A 10,665-nucleotide genomic window follows, 5' to 3' on the forward strand; every position below is an offset into this window, starting at 1 on the left:
GGGGAAGTTCATGAATGTTCTATTTGATGTTTCAGGAAAAAGGAAGATGTTTGAGAACCAACAAAACACAGAGCACAGATGAACAAAGTAACTCACTCAACTAAAATGATTTTAAAAGAATTTTTCAAAATGAACTCCTATTGAAACAGTTTTTGTGTTTCTACAGGGTGATGTGGCACTAGGAGACTTTATACCAGATGCCCTCCCTGTTACTGTGTTTAGAGGAAGAAAAGCAGCACACGGTGAGTTTTGTTTCTGCAGATACACTTCTAATGTTCTTGTGATTCTGTTCTGGTCCATTATAGGCACTTTAAATGTATTTAAACATGTACAACAGAGTAGATCATCAGAATGTGATCGTGTTATTCCTGTGTCCACAGGCAGAGACCAGAGCTTCTTCACTGGAATAAATCTTCACTCTGTCCAGCTCCAAACTGTGTGTCTCTGTACTTGTGTGTCTCTGTGTGTTTGATTCTGTTTAAGACAATACAGAACTGTGGAAAACTAAAGACTGTTTTTGTATTATTTTACAAATTTAGATCAATTAAATTAAACATACTTACATACATACTTATACATTTCACGATAAGGTAACATAAGATAAATATACATATTCAGCATGATTTGATCAAATTTCATCAACATGAAAAAGTGACATTCATGTTCTGAGAAAAATATGTGTAGAGAGGATCGAAATAAGTTTCAAAGCCTAAACATAATTTTATTGCATGCAACCGCTTTCCAGAACTTTTTTACACAAATCCAGTGACCTTTTTTTTTCTTCAGTCTAAGATAGATTGTAAAGGGCCCATGTTATGCTGTTTTCTGATTCATGTTATAATGTTTCCTCATCAAAAACATAACTGGAGATGTATTTTGTTTCATTCACTCATGTTGAGCACACAAATCCTGCACATTATAGAGTTCTTCTCTCAAACTGAAAACACCCTGTTCCACTTTGTGATGTCATGTGGTAATACAGAAAATGCTCCACTGTGTTTTTAACCTCCACACACCTTTTTGGATGAGTTCATCTTTGGAACTGCCTATCTCTTTTGAACAAACGTTAAAAGGGAGCTGATAAAATTGAAAAATACCGCTTCTAGACATCACAAGGTGGAACAGAGCATTTTGATCTAAGGAGATGTAGACAAATTAATAACAAAGGCTTACTAGGAGTGCTGTTGGACAAATCCATGTCTTTGGAGGGGCACTGCAGCCAAGTGGTTAAAAGCTGTTTTTATCAGCTTCGGAACATTACTAAACTCAAACCAATTTTATCAAATGCTGATCTTGAAATGATTGTTCACTCTTTTATTTCATCTTGTTTAGATTAATGTAATTCTCTTTTTACTTGTTTTAATGCTTCTACATTTAAGCGGCTGCAACTTGTACAGAATGCGGCTGCAAGGTTTTTAACAGGAGCAAACAGGCGAACTCACATTACACCTGTTTTATCTTCACTGCTCTGGCTTCCTGTTAAGTTCCGTGTTGATTTTAAAATTTTGGTTTTAACTTATAGAGCTTTAAATGGACAGGCGTCCCAGTACATCAGCGAATTACTGCGCTCCTACTCCTCAGGCTGCGCCCTGGGTCTCTTGATGGTCCCAAAGATCCAATTTAAAACTCGGGGTGACGTGTGTTTTCAGGCTGTGGCTCCCAAATTATGGAATGCCCTGCCCCTAGCTCTACGTGAAGCAGACTCTATAAACTCTTTTAAAAAGCAGCTCAAGACACTGCTCTTTAGACAGACTTTTAGTTGACTGTGCTCTCTGTTCTTGTTTATGTTGTTTTTATGTTGTTTTGCTCTGTAAAGCACTTTGTGATTTTTTCATCTGTGAAAGGTGCTATATAAATAAAGATTTACTTACTTACTTACTTACTCAAACATGTGAATGAAACAAAACAACAATTCCAGATATGTTTTTGAGGTAATAACGTTATAACTTGGCTTAAAGCTCACAAGAGTCAATTTTAGATAATACGGGACTTTCAAGAATAATGCGTTCCACTGAATTTGTCAACTACAATCCTGTATGCATGCATAATGACAGGATTACTCTCCTACACCAGTCCAAAAACACTATTAGGGATATACTTTTAAATGTCTCTGAATTACAGCACACTCACAAAATGATCAATCTTTCACGACAGCTTCAAATGGATGACCTTCTCCTGGGGTTTTGATGGTATAGGATGCAGCTACATGGAGAGTTTTGAGGTGATGAGGTACTGCTTAAGACCTGGTCCACTCTGTAGGAGATAGAGTTATAGAAGACAGGGTTACAATGTCCTTCCATATCATCGGGATGTAAGTGGGCAGGGCTGTCATCGTCAGTATCACAGCAGAGACAGGAACATAAAAGTTTCAGCGCTGGATTTTGACAGTTGATCTTTCTCTGTGATGTGACCACAATCCTCTCGTTGACAGGGGAAGGTGGGAGAAGGTTCACACAACTCCTGCTCGTCTCTGTCGGAAGACTCAGATTGCTATTATGGAAAGCTTCGTCCTTACACTGCAAATTATGACCTTGTACCTCCAACTCCGGACCATCTCGTGTGTCCTTGGGCTCAGAATGTTGGTTTTCACTACTCATTTCCTGCTTTGAAACACCCTCCTCGCTGCTAATTGCTAAAAACCTCAAAACCACAAGATTGAGAAACGCACCTACAACTGTTAACCCTACGAGAATGTAAGTAAAACAGAATAAAACATATGGGTATTTTCTCTGCAGAGCATCCTTTTCTTGCAGGGCGACAAAATCCCCAAATCCAATAGTGGTTAGAGTAATGAAACAGTAGTAGTATGCATTGAAGAAAGACCAGCCTTCGAAGTGAGAGAAAGCAGCTGCTCCTATACAGAGGGTGCTACCACAGGAGAGGAGACCCACCAGCACCATGTTACCCATAGACACATTAGTCTTCTGCAGGCCAAGACTCTGCTTAGCCCAGCTTAGCACCACACGCACACAGGTGTTGATGCGCTCTCCCAGGCTTTGGAACATCACGAGGGTCAGAGGGATGCCCAGAACAGCATAAAACATACAGAAAGCTTTCCCTGCGTCGGTACAGGGAGCAGCGTGGCCATAGCCTGCAAAACAAAGAGGCCGGATTATATCAGGTGATGTTAGACAGCAGGGTGTAAAAGATACTGCGGTCCATTTCGGTGATGAAACATTGATCAGTAACTAATGAAGTAAACAAAGTCCATTCATGTTGATTGTACTGTATGAGAATTTGATTTATTTTTTATTATTTGTCTTATGTGATAATGAGTTTGAAAGTAACGTACATTTTTGTATAAAAGAAACACAAAAATTCTAACAACTCACGCTTATGTCCTGTCAATGACTATTTCATCTTTGTTCTTACGACCTCTTGTATATAGTTGAGATATATTTGTATATATATTCTATATTTTATTTTTACTTACATTTATATAATTATGCCTTATTTGACACGTCTCTTGCTATTTTAGCTATTTTATTATTATTATTATTATTATTATTATTATTATTATTATTTTTGTTGTTGTTGTTGTTGTTGTTGTATTTTATATTTTTGTTATTATAATATATTATGATGTGTGAGCTACTGTGTCCAAATTATTTCCCTTGTGGATCAATAAAGTTTGTCTAAGCCTAAGTCTAAAGTCTAAAACACATTTTTTACTGGTTTACTCTGTGCCTGTTTCTCTCTCAAACAGATTTTGGTGCAACATTTCCTTTAAAAGGATAAAAATGAATATAAAGGGACAAATAACATCTTCCAGTATAATGATTTTTATATACATTCAAATCACAGGTTTAAGCGTGTTAGTTCAGGTATTATTGTGTCCTGCCCTTCATATAGACTTGCCAGCCAATGTGTGTAATGTGTAAACATCATTGGCACTTTTAAATAGCTCCTTACAACCTGTTTCTTTTCCATGGCTAATTGGTCCTCACTAATCTATTATGCATATGGCTGTGGCCTTTGGTATTGATCAAGTGTGACTGAATAGGCTACTGGTCCAAAAAAACGCAAGGTAAAAAAAAGTGCTTTTTCCAACTATGAATGTGTTTTTAAAAATCAGCTTAAAATAACTTGCTAAATACTGTTGTAAAAAGCACCCGGGCATGTAACATGACATTGTAGACACTGGTGTCTCGTGAGATCATGAGAACAGTACAGTAACAAATATAAACAAAAAAACTATATAGACAATAGCACAATGTGTGTTCTAACAGACAACATCTCGAGCTTCCTAACAATAATGTCATTGCTCTGACTGACCACTTATTAAAATTGCATTAGTCTAGTACACCTGGAATAAACTGATATTTAGTATTGTTGCTTTTTGTACTTATTTTTGCCATCCTTTACAAAACAGCGAATCTTTGTATTGTGATGGGGAAAAAAGAGTGAATGGGTTACTTCCAGACAAAACTACAATAGTTGTGTGAAGCTGAAATAATTTAGTATCAAATAGTGAATAAGGCAGTTGGCTTAGAGGGTAGTGTGGACAGACCCCTCCTCCACCCCATTTAACCCATATGTTTATTAATATGCACTGTCTCTTTAAAGAACTAAATCAAAATCTCACATTCACATTTGTGAGGTGCAATTACACCTATTGCACACGCTGTGTACACTTAAAATGAATGTATTGCCTGTGCTCTAACTTCTTCCAAAAAGGTAGGCTAATACAGTCACAAATTAAGCCGGGTTGCCAGTGCCTTAACTTGCATATTGAGAGCACAAAGGTTTTTCTCATTCTCAATACAAGTGCAGGCCATGTTTCATGTGCAAAATTCACTCCCTGAGCTGGAGAGGCTGCACTAGCACTGATTCATGATTGTCTGCAGGAGGTGGGTTTGGGTAGTGACCATTCAGATCAGAGACTGGCCTTTTCGGTTTGTTTCCAGCATTTTTAGGCAGAAACTACCAGTGAGAGACTCGTGTGAGGCCCATTCTGCTTTGTGATTGGATAATTGTCTTGAGCTCCATAACACTGTATGAAAACATTGACATTTGCCATTATGTCATATGTCAAAAGCTGTAGCCTATTTGATTTGAACAGGTCTACTTTATATCTGGGGTCAATAGCCTCAGGCATGGCATGTTTGTTAAACTCTACAGTCCAAAGCGGAGCTATAGTTTACTCAGGCTTAAGACACGGCCACACTTAACACGGCCATGTTAAGTGCAGGCTACTTGCCTATTGTGGTGATGACTGTAATGGCAAAGTAAAAGGATCCTGCAAACTTCCACTGGCGGCCCGCTCGGTGCGGCTCGGACAGCAGCGCCACGCTCTCGATTTGTTTGAAGTCGCTGTCTGAGAAGCCGTACTTGTTCATCATTTCATTCAGTTCCTGCTCCAGCGCCTTCTTCCTGGAGCTCTCCCTCTCGGACTCCAGGGCAGCAAACACGGCGGCCCCTATGATCAGGTAAAACACCATGGACACGATGAGACATACTGTCCTGATGTTCTGCGTCTTCATCCTCACCCCCGGGACGCGCGTGGAGCGGAGGTTCCGAGACACGCACGTTGGACACCAGAGCATCTGGGACACTCCACATTCATCTCCATCACTTTATGTGCCGGGGCCCCGCGGCCTGCTAGGATTACAGCTGGTTCCAGTGTTGAAACAGAAGACACACAATTAGTGCGTCGTGGACTGGAGTGGCACAATAAGGCGTGTCTGCGTCAGTTATAGGCAACCTGAGCCCAGCGCTGGCAGCACCTTGACTTTCAACAGGAAGCAGTCCAATCACATTAGAGCTGACGTGCGAAACTCTACTAAACATTTATGAGAGTAAAACTTGTCCGGACAATGCGCAGGACAAAGTGATTAGAATAAGCAGCGTTGAGCCTGTGATCAGTGTGATTCATTTAGTAGGCTGTTTCACAGATCATTAGGCCTTTCTATAATTCACTGTTAGAGACATTTCATTTGTGTTTCCAAACTTCAGCAGTGATAAAACATAGACATAAGGGTGCAACTTCAGAAGTAGAATTTCTGCAGGGCTGAACACAAATTGCTTTTTGAAGTTCTTGTGCCAAGACATTATAAAGTGGCAGTTGACCTTTATTTCCCCAGTTATACACAGCGTTTGAACTTTCCAAAATGTCCTCATTCAACACAAGGATGCCTAGTGACAACTCCTTCTTGTAGACAGGCTTGTTACAAAGTCACTACTGTGCAAAACATGATCAAGGCTGCAGCTGCAATTTCCTCACTATTTTCTGAGAGCTTATTAAATGCAGTGCTTTAGCAGGCAGTAGAAAGCACCTGTCGTTAACAAAAGTTATGAAGATATGAACATCTGTGAAAGTGGTACAACAGAGACACATTTGAGTACTCTTCCATACATGTCAGCTTTACTGGAGTCCACAGGATCTAAACATGGGAAACATTCAGGATGAGAGAGCGGGGTTGTGCAAAAGAGGAGAGAGGAGGGCAAGTGCATTAATTGTTTCTTAAATAATGTTCTAATTGTTATGTCTAAATATATATATATATATATATATATATATATATATATATATATATATATATATATATATATATATATATATATATATATATATATATATATATATATATATATATATATATATATATATGAAACGTACACTGAAAACAGTAAGCTAAATAAACTTTGCAGAGGCAAAACCTCAACATCATATAAATTAACACCAGTAATATGACGAACAAAACAACATTTGTTATGACTGGTGCCTATCTGATGCTGGGCCCGTATCTCAGCTGAGCCGGACAGCTGCATAGTGCAGGAAGACATTAAGGGCAGGATGTCCTCTGAGAACAGATATTTCACTGCCTGTGTTCCTCATTGGGAGAGAATGAGGCGGAGAAATGCAAACACAATGCTCTAAATCTGATAGCAAAGGGTGACACTCATGGAGATAAAGGGTGCCATTATAGACATCATAAAGTCTCATTCTACTACAGTGTTTGAGGAAAATGTCCCCTTATGATGTGTGTTGTCATTTTAAGCCTATGTCAGTGATGCTGTCAAATTAATTGTAGAGTAAAGGCAGAGCTGTCGATGAGAAAATACTCGTTACACTAGACTAGTCATTATCAACCTATCAGTTAATTGTTCTATTTTTGATATTTTTGTCCATATGTTGAGGATGAGGAAAGGATCCACATATTGAGTCCATTTAAAAGTTAGGTCTAGTTGTCTTTGTTTTTTCTCCATAATGGGCATTGTTCATAAAGAGTTCAAGAAAATCTCTCTTTATTCCACCTAAAATGTAGGCCTACATGATAGAAATCATTACTTTAACACGTACGTTTTATACAGATATATAACCTCTAAATAAGGTTCATTTATGTACTCTATTTTTTTAGTTTATATTTACAAATGTAAGCCTGTCTGTATGTAGATCTATTTTATTATGAAAACATTACATGATGAAAAGTTTAATAGGCCTACATTTTACAGAAGAAACTGATGCTTTTTATTTGGTCAGATCTGAGGTTTTGCATTTGACTGTTTCCTGACACCTAGTGGCCAACGCGTAGAACAACCGGCCAGGCGTGAAGAGAGGATATTGCCCCAATATAGGCCTAAAAAATACAAAAATAAAATACAGCCTCTGTTATGTCAATATTGGTATAGGCTAATTCGGTCTACTGACACAAATGAGCATTTTCCAGTGGCTTAGTTTGCAGTTAAGTTTCAGTTTACGTTAAAATGCAAGGGGCGTTCCAATGCAGAAGTGAAAGTAAAAGAAGTGCTCTACTTTCTTTTCACTTGAGCAAATGGTGATGCTGCTTTATCGTCATTTTAAACAATTATTCTTTAGGATGTTTTGGTGGGTGAGAAGCCGGTCTTTTTTGGAGGGGATGAGACAAGCGTTCTCGGGGTCATGGTTTTACATTGTCAAAGTATGTTTAGGACTCGTAGTTCCGCTGTTGGCGATACGACACTGGGTTAAAGGCCCTAATAGTCGTAATGAGCCCAGAGAAGCGAAAACTTCCGTGAGCTCGGAGGAGGTCGATATTTTCACCGATGACGAGGATACCGGGGAGCCCACCGCCCCCGTACCGGAGCCTGCGCAGAACAATCCGTGCGCTCTCACGGAGGACCACGCGTGGAGAGATGGCCCCGATGACTTCCACTGTGACTATGATTCCACCTGGGAAACTGACTCGGACCACAGCCAGGACCAAATTCAAGAAGAAAGCGAAGGAAGTGTTCAAGGGGGACAGAGGGAGTGGACGGGTCACACGTTTAAGCAAGTCTCCAATTGGCAGTCGGTAAGTCAGCCTAAACCACCTCATCCACTCTACTCGTGTAGTCAAATGAGTAAACACTTAATATTAGACTATCTTTCTTTTTTTTCCCTGCAAATTTGTAACAGTACAAGTTTGAGAGATTTCAAGCTGCTGCCAGGGATCTACAGAATTACAGACACAACTATCCGGTAAACAAAACTTATATTATATATATATATATAACAGCAAGATTATGTGTTAATATTCTTGGTCATTCTTCCGTTCTTTTATCCAGAACAAACCTTTCCGGGGTTGGGAATATCAAGACCGTGAAACTGTAGGCTGCCTTTGATTTTCTACCTAAAAAAAAAAAACCTGTTCTGTTAAGGCCTTAAAACATAGTTGCTAATCTTCTTTCTGAACAGGATAAATACCCAAATTTGGACTTCTACCTTGGAAATCGGCCCTCTTTACCTGATGGTACGTATAGGTCATAATAATAGGCTACTTCTTTACTACTTCAAAGGCCTAGTTGACCCTTGTGTTTCACAGATGTATACATAAGTGACTACCATACTACGTGGAAAGGAAAATATGACACTTTGGAGTCTGTCCACACCTATATTCAGTGGTAAGTATTTAGGCCTATACTAGGTCACATCATAGCCTACCTATTTTTAATCTTTATTTAGGCCTCTTATAGCCTATTTTTTAATTACTTCAAATTCTATACAGGCTGTTTCCCTTGCAAGAGCCAGGAGTAAATCCTGAGGCTAGTACACTCACCGAAGACGAAATAAAGGTAGACTAAGCAGGGTTCTGGTTTAAAAGGTGTCCCTCATAAATTACCAATTATATCTGTGCCCATGTAGGAGTTTTGTAAGAATGATACAGCAAGAAAACACCTGCTTGAATCATACAAGCTCATGTTGGATTTCTATGGAATGGAGCTGTGTGATGAGAAAACTGGAGCAGTGAAGAGAGCCTGGAACTGGAAAAATCGCTTCTCCAATCTGAACAGGTATGCTACTGGTCTAGTGGCCAATTCTGAAAAAGGCCCCTGAAAAAACATCTAGTATGATAATAAAATGCCCTACTACAAAGATATCTGAGGTGGATGCAACTTGATTTAGGCCTTTTTTATTGACTAATAGCACAATCACTACAAAAACCTGCTTCAGTCATGCACACGGACTTTAGCCTACTTTATGACAGGATTATGAAATAAGAATTTATAAGAAATAAGAAATATGAACTTCTCCTGGCATGAGTATAATAATAATTGAATTACATTCCCTGGTTAGCATGATTTAACTTTTCAAATTAAATATTATATCTACAATAGAATACAAACAATCTGAGGTCCTTTTCCCTACACACATAAACATGTCTTAATCTGTAGCTAAATAGGTTTTGTAATTATTTTACAACTTGCTATTATTTAAGTATTCTGTATAAGTAATTTTGTTCAAGCACAGAATGCAGTAGCCTGTGTGCGTCAGAGATTTTCAGATTGTTCATTCAAGACTTGTATTGTCTATAAATGCTAGATTCAAGAATGCTGTTTATTATTATTGCTCTTGCTATGCTATTGCTCATTTGTCCTAAATTTTATAGTCCAGTCTAACAACAGGCTTTGCATGTCTATGGTCTCATCATTTGGCCTAAGATCAAAGCAGGCGTCAGACCCATATCAAGTGCCATCCACAGATGTTCACATAGTAGGGTATTTTATAATATGAAAACAATGATACTAGCATTCTCTCTCCACTTGGGTGATTTATTCTTATTTGGACACTCATCTAACAAGCCACATTTGTGAATTTGGCATGAGTCCTTAATATGTTCATTAAATTTTGACAGATATAGTCACAACAACCTGAGGATCACCCGGATTCTGAAGTGTTTAGGAACCTTGGGATATGCTCACTACCAAGCCCCTCTGGTCTATTTCTTCTTAGAGGAGACTCTGGTGAATGGAGAACTTCCAAGAGTCAAGGACAGTGTACTAAACTACTTCCTGTTTACGGTGCTTGACAAGAAAGAACGAAGAAGTCTTCTTGAGTTTGCTTATCTCAACTTTAACAAAAATGAAGAATTTGTGTGGTGTCCCTTAAAGATCCAGAAGAAATTGGAAAAACAAAGCATCAAAACATGAAGCATCCAAACAAATCCACTTTTGTGACAATGTGAAATACATTTGTGGGCAAAGAAAATCTTAGGTATGACATTAAAACCGCTTGATTCCTTATATTATGAAGAAACTGTTAGGTGACAGTCATTTCCTGTTGTTCAATATACAATAATTTTTACCAAAATGCTAATTGTGTATTCCATATAAAATAAAAATATACAAATATTGTCTACTTCATATTCATTACATTCCACCAATGTTATATATTCAGTTCATTCTACTAAGTAAAACAAAGAGACA

General features: G+C 38.4%; 2 protein-coding genes across 2 annotated transcripts; one reads left to right on the top strand and one right to left on the bottom strand.

Moving 5' to 3' along the window:
• Nucleotides 1-2,156: 2,156 nt before the first annotated feature.
• Nucleotides 2,157-5,483, bottom strand: LOC110170171 (potassium channel subfamily K member 15-like). The gene is made up of 2 exons (XM_020935801.2): nucleotides 5,201-5,483; nucleotides 2,157-3,091 (listed from the first exon to the last, which is right to left on the bottom strand). The coding sequence occupies exons 1-2, from the start codon at nucleotides 5,481-5,483 to the stop codon at nucleotides 2,157-2,159; spliced, it is 1,218 nt and encodes a 405-aa protein (XP_020791460.1).
• Nucleotides 5,484-7,744: 2,261 nt separating this feature from the next.
• Nucleotides 7,745-10,593, top strand: LOC110170258 (opioid growth factor receptor-like). Its single transcript, XM_020935901.2, has 8 exons — nucleotides 7,745-8,273; nucleotides 8,378-8,440; nucleotides 8,527-8,568; nucleotides 8,657-8,711; nucleotides 8,784-8,862; nucleotides 8,967-9,033; nucleotides 9,104-9,252; nucleotides 10,095-10,593. The coding sequence occupies exons 1-8, from the start codon at nucleotides 7,776-7,778 to the stop codon at nucleotides 10,387-10,389; spliced, it is 1,248 nt and encodes a 415-aa protein (XP_020791560.2). The 5' UTR covers nucleotides 7,745-7,775; the 3' UTR covers nucleotides 10,390-10,593.
• The last annotated feature ends 72 nt before the right edge of the window (nucleotides 10,594-10,665 follow it).

The sequence above is a fragment of the Boleophthalmus pectinirostris genome, unplaced genomic scaffold, assembly GCF_026225935.1.
Source record: "Boleophthalmus pectinirostris isolate CB_2022bp ecotype Guang Dong unplaced genomic scaffold, ASM2622593v1 HiC_scaffold_3, whole genome shotgun sequence".
Classification (NCBI taxonomy): domain Eukaryota; kingdom Metazoa; phylum Chordata; class Actinopteri; order Gobiiformes; family Gobiidae; genus Boleophthalmus; species Boleophthalmus pectinirostris.

Coding starts and splice junctions, on each gene's coding strand:
- LOC110170258 (XM_020935901.2), top strand. CDS start 7,776: ATGGTGATGCTGCTTTATCGTCATTTTAAACAATTATTCTTTAGGATG. Junction 8,441..8,526: donor ATTACAGACACAACTATCCG/GTAAACAAAACT, acceptor TCTTTTATCCAG/AACAAACCTTTCCGGGGTTG. Junction 8,863..8,966: donor GTCCACACCTATATTCAGTG/GTAAGTATTTAG, acceptor AATTCTATACAG/GCTGTTTCCCTTGCAAGAGC.
- LOC110170171 (XM_020935801.2), bottom strand. CDS start 5,483: ATGAAGACGCAGAACATCAGGACAGTATGTCTCATCGTGTCCATGGTG. Junction 3,092..5,200: donor TACAGTCATCACCACAATAG/GCAAGTAGCCTG, acceptor TTTGTTTTGCAG/GCTATGGCCACGCTGCTCCC.